The sequence below is a fragment of the Panthera tigris genome, chromosome A2, assembly GCF_018350195.1.
Source record: "Panthera tigris isolate Pti1 chromosome A2, P.tigris_Pti1_mat1.1, whole genome shotgun sequence".
Classification (NCBI taxonomy): domain Eukaryota; kingdom Metazoa; phylum Chordata; class Mammalia; order Carnivora; family Felidae; genus Panthera; species Panthera tigris.
In genome coordinates, this window is record NC_056661.1 from 81,808,574 (window position 1) to 81,834,682 (window position 26,109).

Here is a 26,109-nt window from a genome sequence, read left to right on the forward strand (position 1 = left end):
TCTGTTTATCAAACTGCAACATAAAGAAAGTGAAACTACAAGTCATAAACTGGAGTAAGATATTTGCAACATAGCAATCGATGAAAAATCATCACTAAGAACATACAAACACTTTCACAATCAATATCAGAGGAAGAAACAATTCAACAGAAAATAGAGAAAATATATGAATAGGCATTTTTATCCAAGAGAAAACACAAAAGCCCAATAAACATAAGAAAAGATGATGAACACCATTTGTAATCAAGAAATGATATGCCATTTTCTACCCACCAGAATGAGAATTTGAAAGCTTGAAATACAAGTTTAATGAGGATGTATATATAGTAGGGGAAACTCTTTTATACTGTTAGTATGTGTATAAATTTGTAAAACCACTTAGGAAAATATTTTTGTGTTATTTAGTTAAGTTAAATATGTGCCCACCTAGGTATGTAGTCTAGTCTAGAGAAATTCTTGCATACGTGCAGCAGGAAATATATACAAGGATTGTGTTAGTTACAAAAAGCTGGAAACAACTCATATGTCCATTGACATGGAAAATCTCAAATCTCCATGGATAGCTACTATAGACTGTAGCATATTTATACAATGGAATGATTTACAACAGTGAAAATAAATGAACAATAGCTTCATGCATCAACTTGGCTGACTCTAATGAGTATAAGGTATAAAAAGCAAACCACAGAGAAGGATATGTGTAATATGATTCATTTATATAAAGTTCACAAAGTGAAAAACTAAACAATATAGTTGAGAGATACACACATATGTAGCAAAACTAGAAGGAATGGTAAGTGTTTGTTTAGAGTGGTGGTTCTTCTGGGGGCTGGAGCGTGCAGGGCGGTTTAGTCATTGGAGATTGGTCATATTCTGTTTTTTAAGCACACAAGGGTGCTTGAATCATTGCTGGTATTTATACCTGCTAAATATGTTAGAAATCTTCTAAATGGTTTTATGTTTAATAAAAACAATATGTAAAATAGAATACTTTTACATTCTGGGCCACAGAAAGAGAGATGATACATTAAAAACAGCTATCAGGGAAAGATGCAGAGAAAGGGAAATCCTCAACACTGCTGGTGGGAATGCAAACTGGTGCAGACACTGTGGAAAACAGTGTGGAGATTCCTCAAAAATAGAACTACCCTACAATCCAGCTATTGTTCTACTAGGTATTTACCCAAAGGATACAAAAATACTGATTCGAAGGGGCACATGCACCCCGATATGTACAGCAGCATTATTAACAATAGCCAAACTATGGAAAGAGCTCAAGTGTTCATCAACTGATGAATGGATAAAGAAGATATGGTATATATACAATGGAATATTACTTAGCCATAAAAAAGAACAAAATCTTGCCATTTCCAACTCACTGGATGGAGCTAGAGAGTGTTATGCTACATGAAATAAATCAGTTAGAGAAAGACTAATACCATATGATTTCACTCATATGTGGAATTTAAGAAACAAAACAATCTCACAGAGGGAAAAAGAGAGGCAAACCAAGAAACAGACTCTTAACTACAGGGAAAAAACTGATGGTCACCAGAAAGGAGGTGGGGGGAGGAATGGGTGAAATACATGATAGGGATTAAGGAGCGCATTTGTTGTGTTGAGCACTGGGGTGTTGAATGTTACGTACTGAATCGCTAAAGTGTACCCCTGAAACTAATATTACACTGTATGTTAACTAACTGGAATTTAAATAAAAACTAAAAAAAAAAAGATATTGCTTAATATCTTTTTTGCACATTGTTCAGTCTGTCAAGATATTTTAGGTTACCCTGAGGCCCCTTGCAGGTGGACATGTGTCATATGAGTTTCAAGAAGAAGCTTGAAAAAAAGCTTATGCAGTGCAAAAAGGCATATACAATTGTTATACTGCTGTTAAGGTGATGAAGCTAAAAAAATGATGTTCTTTTTTATAATAGAAAGTATGTTTTATGGAAACGGGGAATATGCTACATTTTATAGAAACAGTAAAATATTTTACCTTTTCTAGAGCAAACTAGGTCTACTTTCAGATTCTCTTTTAACTCGACTCTCAGACTTTATTTATGTGATGATTAGAAGCACTTTCCTTTCCTCCAAATGTCTCTTGATTTCTTAAGATTCCCTGCTTCACCCATAAATTATTTTTATATTCATTATTCTTTGCCTGTGTTTCCTATTTATTTTCAGTTTTTAATTAGATTGTATCCCTAAGAGCTTGGTATCAGAGACACAAAAATTTTCATCAGTTACAAAAATTTTATTCCTCTCAACTTTATTAGACTATTTTACAAACTTAAAAACACTCTTATTTTTTATAACATACCCACTAATGGTTTCTAATAATTTCTTACACTTTTCCTTAAAATTTGAATGTCATTCGTGTTTCTTTTACCACATTAGCCTGAAGAAAAGCAATCAGACATGATGGTTATGTTTCTATTTTCTATTCCCCGTATTTTCTTCATTTACAGATTATGTTTTGTTTCCTCAACTTTTAATACATGAATATTAATTGGTGTTGGAAATCCATCTAGTAATTATTGTCAAAACTTGTTACTCTTCACTTTTTTTTGTTAAAGTGAATATTTCACATAATTATGATCCACATGGTTTTTCTTGGTATTTATTCTCATGGCACTATTTTCCTCAAATTCTATTCCATGATATATCTTACTGTTTAAATTCCTCTCTCTTTCCACAAACTAAAACTTCACTCTTTGCCTTAAAAAAAAAAATCATGGCGGCACCTGGGTGGCTCAGTCAGTTAAGGGTCTGACTTTGTTTCAAGTCATGATCTCACAGTTTGAGGGTTCAAGCCCTGCATCGGGCTCTGCACTGACAGTGAGGAGCCTGCTTGGGATTCTCTCTCCCTCTCTCTCTCTGTCCTTTCTCTGCTCATGCTCTCTCTCAAAATAAATAAATAAAAAACTTAAAAAAAATATGACTACCTCCTGATATGTTTTCAAAACTCTCTCAACAACTCTATAAAGTAGATATCATCTTCCTATTTTATAGGAACTGAGGTTTAACAAAATGAATTGATGTTTCTAAGTTTAATAAGGCAAATATACCATGTTTGCATATTTGGGTGGTTGAGAATAAGGCTGAGGGTTTAGAAACGCTCTAAATAGTCATATTTTTAGTAAATCTTTAGGCCCTTATTTATTTTGTTACTCTTATATGTTTCATATACCGGGTCCTAGAACCTCTCTTTTAAATTAGCATCTGGGGCACCTGGGTGGCTCAGTTGGTTAAGCGTCCGACCTGGGCTCAGGTCATGATCTCACAGTTCATGAGTTCGAGCCCCGTGTCAGGCTCTGTGCTGACAGCTCAGAGCCTGGAGCCTGCTTCGGATTCTGTGTCTCCCTCTCTCTCTGCCTCTCCCCCCACTCATGCTCTGTCTCTCTGTGCCTCTCAAAAATAAAGAAATGTAATAAAAAATTTTAAATTAGCATCTAATTGATCTTCTGAAAAAGAGTTTCTTATCGTCTCTCCTTTATGTAGATTTTGGCTTGTAAATCTGACCCTCAGAAGGAACCATTCATTTTCCCCACTACTTCCTGATCATGGTTTGCTGTTGGTATGTTCTCATACTTTGAGGAAAGCCGTTGACCTTGTACATTATCAGGATTCTTGCCTGATCTGACTCTTATTTCATCAAGTGGAAAAAAATATTTATTTGACAAAAAAAGTAAACACATAATGCTTTCTAAGGAGGAAAAACAAATCTCTTATATGGGAGTACTCATTAATCAATTTCAAAGTCAAATAGTTTAATTTGCCAAGGATTCTCTACTAAGATATTTCTCACTGCTACAGGTGCCCAGAAAGACTGGAGTGAGATCATTCACCTGGGACTCACTTTTGGGATATGTCTACCTATCTTTCACCAGGTTCATGAAAGAACCTCTGAGTGGGAAGGTCACTGGCACTTCTCTTGGATGCCCAGGATATCGCTTGGATGCCTAAGGACATACTTTAAAAATATGTACCCGTGCCACCATTTCTTAGAATCCCCAGTGTGAGAAGGATGCCCGTACACCCGTGCTCCCCACCTCCTCTGGCCCCTACCATACCTGGCTTTCCTGTACTACTAAACAAGCACACACCACCACTGTCCTGCAACTAAGGTGAGGTAAAAGACCCAGGAAAAGTCTCAGGTTCAGAGACTAACATCTGGGGCATTAACTAAGAGTTCAAAAGCACTATTTACATCCCTAACCCAAAGGCCCAGTAATTCATTAGTTGTTACATGAAATGATTTTCCAGGATCATCTAGCTCTTTCACAAAAGCAATTTTGATTTCAGCAATTCCACTATGGTGCGTTTAATCTAAGATACCCAGCTATTATCAGATCATTGCCTGGCTTTTTCCTTTATGTTTCTGATCATGAAAAAGGGGGGAAACCTCATCTTTTCCAAACTTATCGGATCATGAAGTGGGTGTATGTTTAGTTTGTGAATAGAGGAAATGATGCATTAAGACTGAAGGTGAGGGAATCACGTTAATGAGGCAAAATATGCCTGAGTGTTTTAAAGGCTGGGAAGAACCTGGTGCTAGCTTCTCTTCTTCTTGAGCTTATTTTTAATAATAGCCCATGAATGTCTAGTCCAGCTACTTTTCTCAGGAGTCTTGGCACTTTACAAGCAAACCATAATCCCCATGGAGTGAAGTCCTGCCTTATAAGCATCACCTGCACAGATAATTAAGATCTGTATATGTATCTGGGTCCCAGTGGTATCAAGGGGGAATTTTATAGTTAGATGAAAAATGGTCCCTAATGAATTTTACTGTAAAATTTCCAAATTGGTAACCAATATGTTATCCCATTTATGCATTGGTTTAAAATAATGAGACCACTGAGTCATGCAAATATTGATCAATCCCGGTGCTTGCCAAAGTAATTTAAACGCAACCGTGAATTACAAGTTATTGCCAATTACTGACATGCACAAATGAAGGTAGAAAACATTACCTTAAATGATTAAAATTTTATAAGAAACATTAAAATAAGATCTGAATTAATTATGTGCTATGATCAAGAACAACTATGAAGATACAAAGATTTACCTCATTCTGACAGTAGATAATATGAGCACCTTTGAACTTATATGATAAAGCTGTCCCTCTTCCTGACATGCAGTTTGTCACCATGGACAAATTTTCCCCTGGTGCCATAAGACTCCATGAGTGAGAAAAACTCAAAACATTTGAGTAGCGAATATAATCTGTAAAGAGCAGAAAAAAGCCTTCCATCCATCCCTGCCAAGTTCCCAGCCTTAATTTGAAGATTGGAAATAAAATCAACCAGTAAAATTTTATCCCTGGAATTTCTATGACTCCCAAGTGGCTCCTTTTCTTTGAGAATTAAATGCTAGAAGTATGTATATTATGGTTCCAAATAAACTAACCCATATTATCTAAAACTGGCCATCATAATTCCTTTTACATAGCTGTACACAGAAGGAACAGTTTGCTCTATAAAACTGGCATGGAAAATTACAAAATATTGCTTATGTTTATAATCTTTGAAAAGAAGGGAAAATATCATTTTCTGAAACCCAGGTAGAGGACTCATTTTTATCACCTGCCAGAAGAAAAGGCATCTTTCATAAAATTTAGCACCTGCCTACAGAATTCTAAATCTGTGTTTACATGGGTTTAAAAACCCCAGGTAAACTGTTGGGACGGGATAGAAATCCCCTTAGACAGGATCTAAGGGGGATTAACAAAACCTGAGCCACACACCTCCTATCTTTGCCATACGTGTGTCAGGTCAACTTCCCTCTGGCTCAGTTAGAAGTCCTCGAACTGCAGCTTATATCACATTCACAGGGGAATGAATCACAACACAGCCTGGTGACCCCAATCCTAGAGTATCTGATTCAGTGGGTTTGTGGTGGGGCTCAGAATTTGCATTTCTAACATGTTCCCAGGTGATGCTGATGCCAGGGACCACGCTGGCAACTACCACTCTGGCTTGAATTCTCTAAGAAAGAATATTCTTTTTACATAAAAGTACTTCTATATTTAGGCTCCCATGCTTTGGGAGTGCTGTACATATCGAGCAGCCATTTAGACCACTTGTTAAAAAGTGTGGCCACTGTTTGGAAGTCACACAGGCCACCTCTGAAGTGCACTGTGGGGGCGGGTGGGCTATCCTCTCTCATAGGGCTCTGGTGGCTTCGCCCATGGTCCTTGTGTTGTGTTGCTTTTACGTGCACCAGGAAGATTTTGTTTTACTTAACCACTTGTGAGTTGGCTTTGCAATATGTTAAAAAAGTGCCCTTCTGTTTTTAGGGAAGCTGGGAGCCAAGAAACCATGTGGAGGCCTCTCCTAAAACCATATGTGGATGGGGTACACGGAGGCTGGTGTTGGATCAGGGCAGGAGCCGTCAGTCTCCAGAGTCAGCCAAATTCCAGTCAGTTCAAATTCCAACTTGGATACTTCCTAGTTGTCAAAGAATTGTGAAGGGAGGGAGGAACATTGACATGACTTATGTTCTTTCTACTTTTGCACTGTGGATGATTCAGTGACTTGGGAATGAAAATCACAGGAGTGGGCAGTAGGAATAACAGATTCATTCAGTTATCTGGGAGCAAGTGGTTGGTGCAGCTCTGCACAAGAACCGGAAGTGCGAGAAGCCAAGGACCACAGCTCTTCTGTATTAATTTAAAGGGCAAGGAGGGAAAGCAAGAATGAATTCCAGATTGTATTTATAATAACTAACCTTTTATGTGCTTACTAATGGCCATTTTACAGAAAGAGAGGGAGAGAGAAAAAGAGAGACACAGACTAATATTCTACATTGTTATCAAGGGTTTTTTTTGTACCTTTAGATGAATAGTCAGTTACCCATCAATCAGATGCCTCAAAATCACTATTACATTAAAAAATCCACCTCAACTTACACTCTAATTGGAAAATTTCTAACTGCCATCATTTTTAAGGACAACACGTATCTAAGAAGTCTAGTCCTCCTCTTTCCAATATCGAAGCCAAAAGACCAGTCAACACAAAGGAAGTATTTCCAAAGAAACACAGAACCATTTGATTAATAAACCTGGAGGAAAAAAATCGCATAAAACAAATAAAAAAATTTCAAAAGATTTATTCCAAATAAAAACTAAACCAAGCCATAGAAAAAATTATGGATCCATGTTTCCATTTCAAACTATTTCTTAGCTTACTTTGTACATTTTCTTTAGCTCGCTCTTTAGAGAAACTATATATATAAAGCACTTCAATGAGATCTGCCAGTTGGAAGGGTGTAAGCAGGAGAATGAGAGCTAATATGATTCTTGAATCACGTTTGACCAAACCTTCAGGAAACTGAGTCATGCAATGGAAAGAAGGCAAAGCCCATGCTGAGACTGTTTGCTTAATCACATTGAGTCAGCATTCCGATACCACTGTGGGGTCTTTCAGTATTACGCAATTCTATACAAAGAGACTGTTCTTACCCTCATCCTTCCGTTTCTTATTGCTGGCCCATCTTCCGCCAATCTCAACACGTACAAATCCATTTTGTATTCCCTTCCTCCACGAATGCTGAATCCAAACCCTTTGGCGCCCTTCTCCATGTCCACAGTGAAATAATCAAAATCCTGTAGAGTTGGCGAGAGAATGGAATAAACAGGTGTTTGATATCAGAGAAGCTTCTGTGGTCAGTCTCTCTGTTCTTCTCCCTTACAGTTAATGTGTCCCAAATGACATGATATTGTGAGAACAAGTAATCTCACTTCGCAATCTAGCAAAATGAGAGACAAAATTCCAAAAGTTCAAGCAGATCTGAATGCAGTTTCCTTGGTCATTAAAAGAACTACTGTGTAGCTTGATTACTTTCGTATCCATGTTTACTTGGCAAACAAAATGACTGCATATAGGTCTGAGCGATACTATCACTCCTTTGTGTTTCCTCATTCACTGCTGTTGGGCACCATAAATAAATGTATCAGAGTCGTGTGTGTCTGTGTCTCTGTGTGTACATGTGTGTCTGTGTGTGCACATGTGTGTACATGTATCTCTGTGTGTTCACGTGTGTATGTGTGTCTATATGTGTGTCTCTGTGTATACGTGTGTGTTTGTGTGTGTCTGTGTGTACATTTGTATCTGTGTGTACACGTGTCTGTGTGTACATGTGTGTCTGTGTATATGTGTGTATGTGTGTGTACATGTGTGTCTCTGTGTACATATGTGTGTCTGTGTGTATCTATATGTATGTGTGTGCACGTGTGTGTCTATATGTGTGTCTCTGTGTGTACGTGTGTGTACATGTATGTACATTTGTATCTCTGTGTGTGTACATGTGTCTGTGTGTACATGTGTATTTGTGTGTACACGTGTGTCTGTGTGTACATGTGTCTGTGTGTATGTGTGCATGTATGTCTGTGTGTACGTGTGTGTATACGTGTGTGTCTGTGTGTATGTGTGTGTACATGTGTGTCTATGTGTACATGTTTGTACATGTGTGTCAATGTGTCTGTGTTTGTGTCTGTGCGTACATGTGTGTCTCTATGTGTACATGTGTGTCTGTGTGTGTACGTGTATATCTGTGTGTCTGTCTGTGTGTGTACATGGGTGTCTCAGTGTGTATCTGTGTGTAGGTGTGTGTGTATGTATGTGTGTCAATTATAGGTTTGCCCATTAGGAAAATGAAATTTAATGGGGTCCTGGGGGTACCTGGGGCTGCCTGTAGTCTGCCAGAGGGTACTGCCTGGTGTCAGGGGAGTGCTGCCTGTAGTCCAGCAGGGGAGGCTGCCTGTAGTCCAAGGGTGGGGGTTGCTGGTAGTCCCCTCCTGGGGGCTGCCTGTAGTCCAGCGGTGGCTGCCTGTAGTCTGTGAATGGAGGCTGTCGGATGTCTGGTTTCACATCTTGCCTCGCTTTCACTTCCGACCTGTAACTAAATAAATGGACATGGGATTTGTTTTGAGGTCTCAGCATTCTAAGGAGATTAGAATGATCACATGACCTCTAGGCACATGTGGGCCACACTTCCTAGAGGTCCTTTTGCATGTTTAGGAATTTGAGAAAATCATAGATGATAAGCACTATTTTAAAATTTTTGACAAATGCCATATTGTCTACTTTTCATTTGGCTCCTTGAGAAATCAAGGTAAACATGATGGCCCAACCAGAACTTTGTGGAAAAGGACTTATGGATATCCCTCTTTGACTTTGGCTATTTACAAACTTGTACAACTGTAGCAAATCTAGGGAGTTAAACTATACATCCGAAACTATACATCCCAAAATATCAGTTTGTCTCAACACCAGTAAACCAACTCTCTCAACCACTCTCTCTCGCCCACACACTATTCATTACTTTATGAAAGCACAACCAAAGTAATCTCTAAATACTTTATAAATATATAATTAAAGGCAATATTTTAACCTGCTAGGTTTGGTCTTTTTGAATATCTTACAGAGGTTAAAGGAGTGATAGCAAAGCATAATCATGAGCTGTAAGTCAAGGAGAAAGTCACTGGGTCATTGCTAAGGTAGAAACATATTACATAGTTTTAATACTAGACTATAACTATCAGATTAGTATCAGATGCTATTATCAGATACTCTCATGGCCGTAAGATAAAAGGGAAGGCAAAAATGTGTATGTCCAACGTTTGTCTCTTTCTTGTTTCTAGATGTTATACTTACAGTAGCCTTCCACCCCACCCATGGGGGTTACATTTCTAGACCTCAGTGGTTGTCTAAAACTGCAGACAGTCCTGAACCCTATATACACTATGCTTTTTCCTATATCACAAACCTATGAGAAAGTTTAATTTATAAATTAGGCACAGTGAGAGATTAACCCAGCACTGGGCTCGATCTCACAACCGTGAGAACATGACCTAAGCCAAAATCAAGAGTGGGACACTTAACCAACTGAGTCACCCAGGAGCCCCACTACTATTTTTAAAAATCACTCACCTGAACAATTGCCATTAGGGCAATCTAATATTTGGTGAGGATACACTAAAAATGTACAGTAATAGATGTATTTATTTGGAGTGTTTGAAAGGATGTTATTTTAATCAACACTTTGAGCAGGTCCCATTTGTTACTTAAATGGGAAGTAAGTGCAGAAATGACACATTCCTCTTGTGAACTGCAGAATTTAGGCTTTGTTTCCTACCTCGGCAAGTTGTCCACTCACCTACTGGAATTGTGAATACTGAGAACAGAATTATTTAAATATGCTTCGAATAAGATGCTTAACCACACAAATGAATGAATTAAACAAAAGAACTGAACTGGCTGCCATTCGTTGGCATGTGTTGATTCCTTCCTAGAAACTGTTTGGTAGATTAGATGTCAAGTTGCTTTGAGTTACAACACAAATCACTTTATTTTCGTGATCTGTGTGGTAGTGGTATGCGATATCCATTATGTGCCCCATTTCCAACCAGATGTGTCACGAGGTATAGCCAAAGAGGGTGAAATGTAAAGTCTCCCCAAAGATTACACAACAGCCTAGAATAGGAACCGTTAAAATGCAACAGCTGTCATCCAAGCCTACCTTCTGGCATTCAGACTGCATTTGAACCAGTGCTGTCTGTCAGGATTTTACATTGAACTGTACATTGAAGAGTCTTTAATGAGGAAAATATACTTAAGTTTTTATGAGTGTTGCTAACTGTTCAGTGAATGATACAGCGGCTTGGGCAAAAACTATGTTGCTTTGTTTCACAAACGAATTTGTGAAATACGTTAAGGAAAACTCAGTATTATTTAAAAAAATACAGCCTCTTTAAAATTCCTTCACTCATGAAAGAAAGTCATCAGTATAACTCTTTGTTGCTATTAATTCCATTATTAAAGAGACTGTAAAGATAAAAACAACAACAACAACAACAACAACAACCAGATTTCTAGTGATAAAATCTAGCAGAATTTTATGGTATGAACAAGTTCCAGAACCAAGAAACAATGCCCATGTGGTATAGGATCTTGTAGTGGGCTTTTGCCTCATGTGGACCTTTTAAGAATTCCTTCCAGCTTAAACATCTAGGGTTCAAAGTATGTAAAAAAAGAAGTAAATTTCCAGTGTTTTTCTACTGACTTTGCTGTTTAAAATGCAGTCAAGGGGCACCTGGGTGGCTCAGTTGGTTAAGCATCCAACTTCGGCTCAGGTCATGATCTCACAGCTTATGGGTTTGAACCCCGTGTCAGGCTTTGTGCTGACAGCTCAGAGCCTGGAGCCTGCTTAGGATTCTGTGTTTCCCTCTCTCTCTGCTGCTCCTCCCCTCATGCTTTGTCTCTCTCTCTCTCTCTCTCTCTCTCTCTCTCAGAAATAAATAAGCATTAAAAAATTAAAAATAAGTAAATAAAATGCAGTCAAATATTAATTTCCCTTGCTGGGGAAGGTGAGCTCTGCTATTTATACTTAGTTTTGAAATATATTATATAATGGTTCTTTTGTTGTTTCCAATGAATGCTTCTCCTTGAATACTGTTTTGCTTATGTCCATATTAAAACAATTTTGTTTCCAGAGTATATATCAAAAGGTTGTTAAGGGATAGAGACATAAGTAGAGGTGTGCAGGGTGTCAGTAGGAAGCCAAAGTGAAAGTAAATAAGACAGGATAAAATATTCAGTCATTTTAATTCATAAAATAAAAATGTGGAAGCAGATCGTCATTTAATTTTATCCCATTTTAACATGGAAACTGGCTCAGTTTGACATGGAGTTAGGTGGGCATTTCTTGCATAGATGAACCACTAGAAAATGCGTACGGGGTATTTGGCATAAAAGCTGTCTTGGAGACATCTCTAGCCTCATCTAGAGAAAGACAAAGAGCTCTTGATACCATGACCATGTTTAAATGAAGCTAGGAAAATGATCTGGTATCTGTAGAATTATTAATCTCTTCATTCATATGTAAAAGAGCCAGTTAAGCCAGGAAACCCCAGTGCCAAGGAAGGGCTCTCTGAAAGCAGGCACTTGCCAGGCTTTTAATATGAGTGCGGGAAAGTTCACTGGGAAAATTTGTTGGTGATTTATACAAATTTGAATCAGGTCAATTGGTTAATCCCAGAGTTGGGAAATATTTTATTCCGTGAAGTCAGGACAAAAAGACATTCCAAAGACTGTTGCTTCTCTGGTCAGGGCCAACGAGTTCCAGTTGTGGGCTAGTAGCAGTTGAAGCATGATAGTGGCCTTGCCCAAATGTTATTCTCCCCACTGAATTATAACACGACAGGGATGAGATTACCCACGCCGAAGCCAGAAGCAAGAGCCCATGTCTGGGGGAGTCTGACTCTGGAAAGGTGAGATAGAACTGTGGCTGGGAGATTAATAGACGGAGGCAGAGCCATAAGAGGAGTCTGAGGCTGGCCCAGGAATTGCATGCGCTCAGCCCCTTCCTCCTGAGTCCGAAATGAATCCTGGGGGGAAAGCCAGTGTGATCTGTTAAAACAGCTCACGGCGAAAGCAAACACATCAGTGGCTTATTACTGAGATACCCAGGCTTACTCCTCTTACGGGTTGTCAAATTCTTACCCCCCTATCGTTTGCTTTATGGTCTTTAGTCTTTTTTCTTCCGTGGAATATATTAAAACCATAAACAGCTGAGGATAACAGACATTTACTTTTCTGTGAAAGCAAATGGGGGAACTCCTGAGAAGAACAGGGCTTTATGGAAATAGCACCTGTGGCACAGGGAAAATATTTGCTTTGCAACTGCGTGAGTGCTGGACCTACAGAGTTCTGGGACTTGGAAACTGAGTCTCACTTCATCTTTCCCAACATATGAGGCGGGAGCTAGGAAGCAGATGTTCAGAAAACATTAGAATTATGGAAAAGACCGGTGAGGGTTTTGTACACAGAAATGTTCCTGTGGGTTGTTCTGTTTTTCTCCTTCAAAAGAGGGAAAACAGCATGGGAACATGTCTTCATCTCTTTCCTTTATGGCTCAACCTAACGCAGGCTCCCTGTTACACACAAGTTCATTGTAAGAAGACAATGCTGTTTTTACATGACATCCTTTTTTCTGGAAATTCGAAGTGTCTTATTCATATTAGTTTATGATATGGAATGGAAGAACCTCATTAGATCATGGGTAGGGGATATAGGCAAAATGCAGTAAAAAATGCTAACGTTTATTACTGCTTACAAGTTTTGCCACACTTCCCTCTCTCCACACCACCATTGTTCTCTGAGCCACCACCTTCATTGATCCAAGGATATCAGCAGCCATCTCTAATTGCTTAATCTACATCCAACCCTCACCAGCTCCCAGTCAGCTCTCTGTGTGGCCCACTGGGCGGCCTTGAAAAGGAAATCCAGTGATGTCAGTCTTCAGCGTAAAACCTTCCAATGACTTGTCATTACACTGAAGCTCAAAATCTTTGGTGTGCCTGGTGGTTCATTCGGTTGAGCATCCAACTTCGGCCTGGGTCATGATCTCGTGTTTGTGGGTTCGAGCCCTGAGTCGGGCTCTGTACTGACAGCTCAGAGCCTGGAGCCTGCTTGGATTCTGTGTCTCCCTCTCTCTCTGCCCCTCCCCTGCTTGCTCTCTGTGTCTCTTTATCTCTCAAAAAATAAAATAAAACATTAAAAAAAATTAAAAAAAATCTTTAACATGCTTACAGGCCCCAAAGTGGATCCCTATCACTCTCATTGCTACATCTTGAACCATGCTCCCTGACCTCTTCCCTCACTACACTGACCTTATTTATTTCCATGCCTTTCAAGGTTGCATGCTCCCTCCTGCCAAAGGGTCTACATCTATGTTCTTCAGTTTGGAGTCTCTTCAGTGTGGTCTTCATCTAGTTAATCCCTACTGATCATCTACTGATCATCTACCTACTAACTGCTCATCATTTCTTGAGGAAAGGTTCTCTTTTTGTGAAGAACAGACCCCTGTATTTGCTAATAAAACCGCATGTGTGACACCCACAGAATCTCTAAATCACAGAAAGGAGCACCTGACAATTTCTACTTTATGAAACTTTCTCTTCTGTGTCCTGTTGTGTCCTGTCCCAAACTCTCCCTCTCCCCACCTCCTTCACCTCTCAGCATCAGAAAAACCAGGGGAAACTTTACCTATTTTCATGTCCTTGCAGCTGAAGTGGCTGAGGAGGAGCTGGTTGGGCAACAGGGCTGTTGGGAGTGGCTGGGCTCGGCTGGGCCAGAGGACTCTGCTGGGCCATGGGGCTCTGCTTCTCTGAGCTGGGTGCCGATGCTGGGCTGCTGAGCTCTGCAAAGGGGAGCCAAAGTGGCAGGTGCAGTCAGGTTGGCATCTGATAAAGGGCAAGAGGTGGCCAGAGGTGGTAACTCTTTGCCTCCTCAGATGACTCAAGGCTTCAGTTTTCTCAGTTTCTGTTAGGCTTTAAGACAGCAGGTTAAACTTATCAATTATCCAATCAAGTTCCAATACCATTCACAGAATTAGTATTATTTCATGAATTACAAGTGTTGCTGAACAAAGTTAAACAGAGTCTCTTGTCATTTTCCTAGCAGAAAAGATTACAATCAAAAAAACCCTGTTAAGACAATGAAAAAATAATCCAGAGGAGTAAGCTCTAAAACATATTCTATTTTTCCAGTGCTGCCCACTGAGAGAAAACATTTGAGCTGCTACTTTTTGGTTGTAAAGACAAATCCTACCAGTATTCCCAAGTTTGGACAAGGAAGTAACCATAATAGAAATAAATGCTTTTCATAATATTCTCTCTAGCTCCTTGTTGGTTTTATTGCTCAATCACCCCCTGTACTCCATGGTTTTTCAGAAAGAAAAAGAACATTGGACAGAAGAATGTTCATAAAATTGTGCTTTGTTAACACAGCTTCTTGGATTTTCCTGTAATAGCATTACCGTCTCAACTGAAATTATCTGTATACGATGCAATACAAATAAGACAGACATATTTCAGACTGGGGAAAACTGAAAAGCGAGTCAGATTTTTAGTGAGCAATCTTGCTTAGAGTTCATTTGAATATTTTACACATAATGATGTCTGCAAGTAACAGGTTAAAAACACCGCGTCATTTTCTGTTCTGTTCTTTGTATTTGGTTGGGTGATAAAAGGGAGGTGATCTATTCTTTATTAAGCCATTCTTCCCCTTTCTTGTCTGGCAGCCCAGATTTTGAAAAATTCTTTCCACTTGCGGGCTTTCTCATCTTCAGCACTGTTGACATTTTGGGCAAGACAATTCTTTGCTGGGGGGGGGGGGCTGTCCTGTGCATTGTTGGATGGCTGGCGGTATCCTTGCCCTCTACCCGCTAGATGCCGGTAGCATTCCCATCCTAATTGTGACAGTCAAAAACGTTGTCAGACCTTGCTGAACATCCCCCAGGGGGACAAAATCACCTCAGTTGAGAACCACTGTTTTATATGGAAAGTCAGGTGACTGTTTAGTGCCTGCTTGCCAGATAGCCCCAAGACGGAATCAGGAGACTGAGGAAAACAGAGGGGACCAAGGTGAGTGGACCTATCACTCTCCATGTGGTATTCTACACTCCACTCACAGGTGAGCTCTGGGGACTGAAATCTCGAGCATCATTCATGAGTCAGCAGCTACAAACCAGTAATGAACCAGTGTCTGGAAATGGTGACTTGTGGCCCTCAAGGCATGGCAATAAGCTGTAACTCACTACTCTTCAAGCCTCAGGGGGAGTCCTTATACAGAGAAATTCAAAAGATTAAGTGGGAATTTAAAATTCTTATCAGATGCAACGTTTTCTAAATGAGCTCTCTTTATACCACAAAACTTCCTCAAGCTTTTCAAAATCAATCTGACTTTGAAGAATCCTCCAGAGCTTAACTGTTAACATGAATACACTTTTTTTTTTCTGCTTCAGATTTGTAACTCTATCATCTCTGTCGAATGGGTTCTGGTTTAATATAAGCATAAAAACAGTACTCCCCAGACCACAGGGAATGATTGAATAACCCAGTGTCTTGAGATTCACACTATTTATCTATAATGTCACACAGCTTGATCTCTGAATGAAACTGGTACTAAGTAAACAGGATATGGGTTGCAAGAGAGAGTGGATTTCTGCAAAAGTAGAAATAGGAATCAACCTCAGGCGCTCTGGCACCACTATGATGGTGGCCAGGCTCAGGCACTCACCCTCCTGAGGGATGATGCGGAGGGTGACACTAAGACCAGCATCCTTGATGAGCTTCACAATGTCTGCATGAGGCATGTTGATGATGGACTGGCCGTTCACTGCTAAGATCCGGTCTCCCACTTTCAGTTTTGCACAGCGGTCTGCAGGACTCCCATCGATGATGCGGCCGATTTTATGGGGCACAGCTAAAACAATCCCCAACAGAATCAGATATCAGGAGTGTTCCCAGCACTGTTCTTTTTTTTTTTTTTTTTTAATATTTTTATTTATTTTTGAGAAAGCACAAGTGGGGGAGGGATAGGAGGAGGGAGACAGAGGATCTGAAGTGGGCTTGGAGCTGACTGAAATGAGCCCGATGTGGGGCTTGAACTCACCAATCGTGAGATCGTGACCTGAGCCAAAGTTGGAAGCTTCACCAACTGAGGCCCCTAGGCCCCCCCCCCCCCGCCCAGCACTGTTCTATCTTTGAGTCCAGCCCCACAGAAAAAAATGCGATGTCAGAATTCTTTTTTCCATCAGTAAATTTGCCTTTTGAAATCATAATCATGCCTATTAAGTGTGGTCCTGTGCATTCCACTGAGATCAGAATTTCTAAATTCAAGTTCTGTGCAATGACAGACCAATTCCAAACACATGGACCAGGGGTCCTCAAATTCTGGTGTATCATAATCACTCTAGGATTAAAAATACAGCTCTTTGGGCCTTAACCTGATCTTGTGCATCAAAATGTCCAGGAGCAGGTGAGAATCACAATTTTTTTTTTTTTTTTTGAGAATCACAATTTTTTAAGAAGCTCCTCAAGACATTCTAATACACACAAAATTTTGAGAACCACAGGCATACGTTATTGTGAGACCATACTGTAGAGATAATAATACAGTTTCAGAAGGATACAATAAATGTCAAGAATTCAATTTCTACCCTTGTCTATTTTGCTGAGAGAAGAGATCAGGGAAGGAGAGAAATCTATATTAACATGGGCTGTCACAGCAGGTGAATAAGCTATGCTCAACTTCCTATCATCCACTAATCTTCGGTTTCAAGGTTGATGCAGGTTTCAAATCTTACCTCTTCTTTCTGATTTAATTTATAAGTGGTGCTGATAATTTATTAAGTGATGCATAATATATTGCATCAAATCTAAGATGCCATTATGACAAACTTCTGTTTTAGGTATCACAAGAAAGAAGGAAAGAAAGAAAGAAAGAAAGAAAGGAGGAAAGAAACTCTGCCAATTAAACAATGACAGTCCATCGACTGTAAGATGCTGTATAATTTTTTAGATATTTAAATTATGAAAACGTGTATTAGAATTGATCAAATATGGCATATGTCTCTTTAAAACAATGAAAGCTTATGTATGTATGTATGTATGTATGTATGGAGAGCCAGGTGCATGAGGATAAAGATTTTTTAGCAGGTTGACTTCTATTCAATGTAAGTGTTTGAGTGCCTACCAGGATAACTATTTCTGGGGTCAGATACCACTGGCACACCTCTTCCTTCCCCAAGGAGGTTAGAATCTAGAAACCTGTTCTTTTTCCTTTCACCTTTGTAGGTAGGGAACCACAGCCAAGAAATCACCTGTCAATTACTCTGTGTTGTTTCTTTCTTCATGGAAGTCAGATACTGATTTATCTGTGTAAAGAGGCAGAGATACTCCACCATTTGTTATGCTTCAGGAGTGTCCGTTCCTTGAACTCTCAATCTTATGTATGTGTTACAGTGAAAGGCAGAACATCAGCTAATAACCACGTAAGGAAGGACAATCAGTGAGTTAATGAACCAGAGCCTTGATCATATTTCCATTGTGACAGGTTATAGATAGCATATGAAAATACTGGCTGAGCCGATGTTTCTGAAGTAAAACTCATGTTGAGTTTTTATTTACAGGCAGTAATGGCTTTAATTAAGAACATCTTACTTAAAGCATACTAAAGATCATCTTAGACTCTCAGGACAATGCACTTATTAAGCAGAAATGTAATAAGAACTCATTCATTTAGTTATTTAAAAAAAGAAGGCATTGCAAATTCTTTGGTCTTCTACCATAATTAGAGTGAACATTTGTTCCTGTTTTTGCCCCCTTTCATGTTCAATACTGTCCTTGAACAGTCCATACATGGCACGGTCTCCCTGGTTTCCAATGTGTCTATTGCTATCCATCATGTGATCCTTGGAAAGCTACCTGACCTCTCTGAGTTTGTTTTTCAATAGTAAAATTGGGATAATAATATCCCTGACTTTACAGGAAGGCTCTGAGAAACAAATGGGTTGGCACATGTGAAGTGACTAGAACAGTGCCTGGTGTAAGAACTGATCTATAACTATTAACTTTTCTTTCATTCTCTTTATTACTATTATCTTTTTAATGTTTCTGATATCACTATTGATATGCACATGTGCTTGTATATAGGTACCAGCTTGAATTCTTCCTACATGGGGTAAACCTGTATTACTGTTAAAACTGAAGAAATGTTTTGCTTATGACACAACAGTATCTCCTAAGTATCAACACTGGAAAACAGCTTCACTTGGGAAAAAGAAATGTGTTTTGGGGATTATACAGATGCTAGATGAGGCCAAGCATCCTGTTTGTTTTTCTCTGGTTTTACAAAAAAGATGTTGCATGTCTGTGTAGGAAAATGCCAACTCATAAGTAAGACTTTATTATTTAAAGGGAAATTAGTATAATACAGATGTCCTCATTATCCGCATTGAGCCTTAAACACACACAATTACAACTACATTAAAATATATATAATTTAATCCTTAAGAAATCATGTGAGATACTGGATAGAATTACCATTACATGTTTAGAGTGGAAGAAACCGAGCTACAAAGTCATTAGCGATTGCCCAACTCAGAAAGTCCAAGCAAGATTTAGAATCCCAGTCTGCTTGATTCCAGAGGCTTTGCTCTTAACCACGGCGCTACACTGTACTGTATCTCTTGACTTTGTGGTTCCTTTCCTCCACCCAAGCACTTGTTTCATGGGCACCTGGTACTTTTATTTGGTGAGTGCAGCTTGCCTCTAATCAGGCAGTCACAAACACTTCACCAGTGGCCCTCATCCAGGGGAGAGTGGAAGGCAGAAACTCTGCTTGAAGCTGGTTCTTTGTGGCAGCTGTCTTTTGACAGGCAGGACATGAGGAAGAAGGGAGAGGAAAGGGGAGGAAGGAAGGCAAGGGGGAGGAGAGGAAGGGAGAGGAAAATTGGACAGCTCCTCAGATCCCTTTTGGTTGGGACTTCACATCATGGTGTCATTCCTTTATTTGAAGTCATTTCTTTGGGTATTAGAAATACATTTCAAATTAAATTTAAAAATACACTTTAAAACACATACAGCTGGTATTTGGATGATTTGCTGCTTTGAATTATTCATGCCTATACTCCCCTCCATTACCGTGCATCATTTAGAATCTCCTGGGCATAAAGCCACAAATGTTTCAAAACATAGATTTCACACACACACACACACACACACACACACACACACACACTTTTATGAGCTCAATAACAATAAAAACAAAACAATAAGTTATCATTTGTTAATTTCCAGGCACTGGGCTAAGCACTTATTTTAAATCCTGACAGCAGCAGTGTGAAGTAGCTGTAAAAGTATAATAATCACGTTTAGTTTATTGTTAAGAAGACAAAGAAATGTCAAAGCCAGGATTCAAACCTATGCCTGTGGCTTCAAACCTTAGGGTTACTCCCTCCTTTTTTTGATATATGCCAGGTTGGAAGCAATTTGAATTATGAGAACTGAGGGCATGGCTCAGCTTAGGAACAGCTTAGGAAAGCATGCTGCTTGAGATTTTGAGATGAAAGTTTCATTGTAAACAGATTTATTTGCTTATGATGATAACTCTTAGTTTCAAGGCCATTTTCACTTTACTGTGGCAGACAGAATAACAACTAAACTAAAATAATAAAAACTAAAATGAAATAATGAAAACTGAAATAAATTCTATGGTAGCCACACAGAATGACTGAGTGGCTTACATAAAATGGGAGTGAGTACACAATTTAAAAAGGTGTGCCCATAACTGGAAGCATCTGACATAGTTTTGTTAAAATTGTTTCTATTGGCATGTGCTTTAATAAAAACAGTGCTTGAAACTCTTGGCAGCTGAACACAGCTTCACTTTTTTTTCACCAGCAATTTCCCTACACATGTAAGTACATTGAATGTTGATGTGCAACAACTCACTGACAAGAGGTGGGCTCAGAGAGGATTCTCCCTGAAAACAAGATGCAGTTCCATTTGCTCAGTTAGGAAGTCTACAGAACTAATGACCTAAGTGCTTTCTGTGCATTGCTAATGGAATTACAGAGCATGGAAGAGGCCATGACCTTGGTTTCTATTATTGGGATGAATGGTACTCGTTAATTCTCTGGGAATTGATGACTAAGGTAACTGCTGGAGCACAGTCCATTTAGACAGCATGCCTTCCAGACATCATCTGTCAGGCAGCAGCATAAATCAAGTCTTCAGACCAGTCTTCTTGACACAGTGTGCTTAGGATACACAGGTATTTGGAAAAGTTGCAATACGTCATGAGGCTTTGAACATGCTAACATTTGGGAAGGAGACAATGTATCACTACTTAGAAATTTCCCTTTAACTTCAAATCACATAAGCTATGGAAAAAGAAACCCATCTTTTTCCCCTTTATTTCTTTGTGGGGAAAACACCACTATATATTCATATTTTATATTATAAAATTTAGTATTTTCAATTTTATATTTTCCTGTACATGAATTAACCCTTTGACGCCTGCTCAAGCACAGCATCCTTGTTTCAGTAGGGCTATTCAGACACAGTTGGACTGGATCCTAAATTTGTTCTAAAGCCCTGGATTCTTTGGGTCTTTGGCCCCACTACTACAGGAGGCAATGGTCCTCCTCCCTTTTTGCTGTTTGGTTCTCTTCAGGGAGCTTTGTGTGGTCTATCCAGGCTCCTTCAGCCACTGGTTAACCAATGAACTCTTCTTGAGTTCTACCTTAGGTTCATTCCCATAAAGAAGATGACACAGTTGCCTGGATGACTTTTTTTTTTTTTTTTTTTTTTTTTGCTTTGGCAATAGAATCTTCCTGAAATTTTTGGTGATGGATTCTTCCTGAAATTCTCAGCTGCACCTGAGGGAAGGGGTAGTAGTTCCCTCTCCCTCCACTTTTTTTTTTCATGTTTCCTTGTTTTTTATGTGCTTTATTTCAGAAAAGGAAAACTCGTGACTCATATTTACATTTAATTATCTTCTTGTTAATAGATCCACAAAGTGGAATTGTATGTGGAAGCGGAGGAAAGCATTAGATAGGGAAAGTGGATTCTGCATCAATCATGTCAAATTTATAAGCAAGAAGTTTCTGAAATGAGTGTGACAATAGTAAATACTTCAAAGGCAATCAATAACATAAACTCTCATTAGCTCACAATTCTATTAATCTGTGAAGGTTAAACAACATGCCATTAGTTTAAGGAGGCAAGGAAAATTAGTTTGGATTTAAAATCTGTGACCTGATATGGAAAGAAGTATGTGTGTGTGTGTGTGTGTGTGTGTGTGTGTGTGTTCAGTTGGATGATTATAGTTTCTTTTCTTAAAATAATCTGTGACAGGGGCACCTGGGTAGCTCAGTCGGTTAAGCGGCTGACTTTGGCTCAGGTCATGATCTCACGATTCATGAGTTTGAGCCCTCTGTCTGTGCTGACAGCTCAGAGCCTGAAGTCTGCTTTGGATTCTGTGTCTTCCTCTCTTTCTGTCCCTCCCCCGCTCATGCTCTGTCTCTGTCTCTCAAAAATAAATATACATTAAAAAACTTAAAATAATTTGTGACAATGATTTACTGTCTAGTTTCAGAATTGTGGGTTAGAGCAGGGGGATCAGCTACTCCATCAACAACACATTTCTGCATAGCATCATCTTACTAACAGCTCCAGTGCTCGGCACAGTGTGAGAGATAGTAATGAAACAACACATGCTATCTGGCCTTAAGAAACTCACAGCCAAGTTGGGGAGATTCATATACAAATACTTATAACACAAATTGGCAACTCCATGGTAAAGGTAGCAAGGGTACCCTCAACAAGGGTAGAGAGGAGGGGTGAATCATTGGGTTCAGGTGCGGACTCAGAGAGTGGTAAGGAAAAAGGAAGTTCATTCTGGGGAAGAGGGCACATAGTGTTCTACGCTAAATGGCAGCTCCCTTGCTGAAAAAGTCATGGTGGTACACAGGGACCTATCAAATCCATGGAGGAAGAAGCAAAGAGAGATGTTTTGAAGTTGGGGTCCCTCCTGCCTTCAAAATTCTTGTTTCCCTCACTGAGATCCCTGATACAATAACTTTACCCAGATCCTCTAGATGGACCCTGAATATATAGGAACAACAGAAAAGTAATTGTCTCAGAGCGTTCCTATCACTTTAACTCACAGTGAAGAATCCTGTTTTCCTGCCTTTAGAAACCCAGGCTTAGTATTAATTGCTGATTTTCCGTATCTCCTTCCTAGAAGTCCTGGATAAGCATGTTCTACTGTAACAAATCCATTTAGCTCAATGTTGTTCCTTCCTGGAGTGTGACAGTGTCCTTCGAAAGAGTTTTTCTTGGTCATCAGGGAGTGGAAATGTGGCAAAAACATGTGTTTGGTATTTTTTAAAAATTTGCAGAAAAATTAAGAAAAAACAGCATGACTCGTTTTCCTCTAAAAGTCTGTGGAATTTGCTTTCCAAAAATGAAAAGGTCTTCCCTGACATTCATAGCCAACTGAGTTGCAAGACCCAAAATCGAGCAGCTGGTGTTTTAAGGATTGCATATTCCAAAAGTGCACTTTTCCCCTCTCAGCACCATTAGTCATTCTCTTGTGGTTGAACGGTTGAGTTACCCTATAGTTGGTAATAAGCAGACGGTCAGATGGGAGAATGGGAAGAGGAGCCCATCAATGGCTACTGGGAAGTCCAGCCAAACTCATGTTTCCAAGGGCAGAAAGCACCATACAGAAAGTATTTAACTATATGCCTGGATAGAAAGAAACACTTGTTAGCTATATTTTACCCTGTATGCTTTTATTTTGCACCAATTAAAATCTCATAGCCAAGTACTGAGAGTGAATTGGTAATCTAAAGAAACCTCATTTTATTAAGAACTGTAATTAGCTATAACTTGACTGTTCCATCCCAGAACATGAGGCTGGGTTAAAATGGTTTTTTGTTTGCAAAGATTTGGTGGGCTTATAGTACAGGACCGTTTCATGGTTGTATAACCTGTGCAGTCACACAGGTTCCATGCTCAAAAGGGCCTTGTGTTTAGTTTAATGTCTATTGTCATCATTTTGACATTCTTTTTTTTTTTAAGTTTATTTATTTATTTTGAGAAAGAGAGAGAGAGAGAGAGGATAGGAGAAGCCAGAGAGCGAGGGAGAAAGACCATTCCAAGCAGGCTCCACGCTGTCAGTGCAGAGCCCGACCTGGGACTCCATCTTACTAACCACGAAATCATGACCTGAGCTGAAATCAAGAGTCCGATGCTTAACTGACTGAGCCACCCAGACACCCCACCATCTTGACATTCTTAATAATGCTTGAATGAGGACTCCACATTTTCATTTTGCACTGGGCCCTGAAAATTATGTAGTTGATCTTATGTAGATACAACCATATCAGTCCATTGTTTTAATGTCTGCCCTGGAAGATGTAAATGAAAATATGTTATAGCTACCCAGGAAAATTATCACAAAGGTGGGTGGTAGGGGAGGAGCAAAAATAACTCCTTTTTCTTGTGGCTGCATTTCTTATCCCCATACATATCACTAGAAGAAGTAGTCCAGAGAATTTCTGTTAATTATACTGAAGATCCTTAATTCTTCACATTTTGATGCAAGAACCCTAAAGTATTACCTCAGTTCTGTTGTGGAAATTATCTTTATATAATTAGTCACTCATTATTTAGTCATCTACAGAGCAAATGTTCTTTATCTGTCTTTAAATAGACTTTAATAAACACCACCATATTTCAAGGAATTTGTGTTTTTGATATGATTTATTTCCCTCATAATCTGGCAAAATGTCTAGACATTAGAATGACAGGAACCAAAGAAACTTCAGAATAGTTATGATCCCCAAATCTATCATTGGCTAAGAGGGTAAGCATGTGCGGGAATGAGGAGCTGAACAGAATGGAAAAAGAGTTCCACTTTTAGATATTTAAACCTTAATTTTCTGTTGAGGTACTTTCCATTTTATGGACTATCTTAAAAGCTCACTTTTTACTTTGCTAATTTCTAGGTAGCTAGGATTTTCTTTTTGATCTGTTTTGGTCTGAAAGTTGCTATAAAAAAATTTGATCCCCTAAGTCAAATACCAACCCTATTCAGCATTTTTGTGTAAGCCCCTTCCTGGCCCCCCAAAACCCTGACAAAGAAACACATTCCACCACTCAGTAAAATCAACAACCCAGGAGTCTCTAGTCAAGGAGTAGACAGGGACCTTCTGTGTGGCTCAACTTGAATAATTTTAGTGAGTAAAACTGGATAGCTTTTAGCAAGTTTTTCTTACAAATAACCAAACAACAACCTGATATAGTAATAATGAAAAAGTTTAGAGAGTTACTAATATTAAAATATGATAAAGGGTTTCATTTCCTGCAAAGCATAAAAATAAGTTGTTTTACTCCTTTATAAAAACGGTCACAGGGTTGAGAGGCAGTATAACACTCTCATCCCAAACAAGCAACTTTCCCTGTCAAAGGGTTAGTCGCTGTCTTTATGACAAATTTAGTTCCTGAATAAGAGGTTCCTTTTATTTACGATTTAATTGTGGAGGCTTTATCAAGTCATTACCAGAAAATGCTGGATTATTCTATAAAATGAGAAAATCATATAAAAATGTCAAAACTCATATCATGATGTAAAAGGGACAAAATAATCAGAATAATTGTCTTCTAATGGTTGGAGATGTCTTATAATTAAAACAATTTAAATAATACATGCACAAATTAAAACAAAATAAAGGACAACCTAAATGCTTATAATGAAGAACCACAGTCTCCTGCCCTAATCCTCCAACACCCTCTCCAGTTCTGTGATCCAAAGGCAAACGTTTAAAATCTTTCAGGTGTTTCTTCTTCACACTTCTAAATTATATTCTTACATGGCTATTTCTTTCTTTTTTTTTTTTAATTTTTTTTAATGTTTATTTATTTTTGAGACAGAGAGAGACAGAGCCTGAACGGGGGAGGGGCAGAGAGCGAGGGAGACACAGAATCGGAAGCAGGCTCCAGGCTCTGAGCCATCAGCCCAGAGCCCGACGCGGGGCTCGAACTCGCGGACCGCGAGATCGTGACCCGGGCTGAAGTCGGACGCTTAACCGACTGAGCCACCCAGGCGCCCCATTACATGGCTATTTCTTAATTTGTCAACTGGAGTCATATCTATTGACTTCCTATAATGCTAGAGGATTTGGCCTTCTTATCCAGTGGCCCACCTCCTCTCCTTAACCACGTACAGTTTTATCATTAGTTTCAGTTAAACCAGTTATCATTGCTGAAAGTCTCACCATGTAACTATTGCTCACCGTAGTGTACTGGGATTTCATTTCTTTTCTTGTACAGTTTGCCTCCCCTCCCACCCTGAATCAAGTTTCTGACTGTGTCATTCCCCCTGCCCCCACTTCTGCAATACCCTTTCTCTTTCCTCATTATCCCCCCAAAGCTGCTCAAGTCATCTGTTCAGTTGAGCCTGGGGTCGAGGGACCTCCTTCCCATAGGTAGGTAAGTTTGTCTCAAGTTCTGCTGCTCAGTGACACTCGGGGCTTTCCTGTTGTGCTCCAACATGGGATGCACAGTTCCGTAAACCCTGGGACATCTTTTTTGACTCACTCTCTCATTTTGCTAGAAGATATCTTACAGTATCTTCCTAAGTAAACATGCATGGGAGAAAAATAATTTTTCAATATTTAATGTTTGAAAATGTCTTCATTTTTACCTTCTCAATTGATTGGATTCTAACTAAAATTCTAGATTGTTAT

At 39.2% G+C, this 26,109-nt stretch overlaps 1 protein-coding gene across 1 annotated transcript in view; it reads right to left on the reverse strand.

Annotated features, from left to right (window-relative positions):
- MAGI2 (membrane associated guanylate kinase, WW and PDZ domain containing 2) overlaps positions 1 to 26,109 on the reverse strand; it is a 1,321,708-nt gene that overhangs the window by 109,927 nt on the left and 1,185,672 nt on the right. The window contains exons 17-20 of the mRNA XM_042965265.1: positions 16,086 to 16,271; positions 14,052 to 14,205; positions 8,685 to 8,904; positions 7,466 to 7,609 (exon numbers count right to left, since the gene is read on the reverse strand). Of these exons, the coding sequence (XP_042821199.1) occupies positions 7,466 to 7,609; positions 8,685 to 8,904; positions 14,052 to 14,205; positions 16,086 to 16,271 (704 nt within the window). The remainder of the gene's footprint in view (positions 1 to 7,465; positions 7,610 to 8,684; positions 8,905 to 14,051; positions 14,206 to 16,085; positions 16,272 to 26,109) is intronic.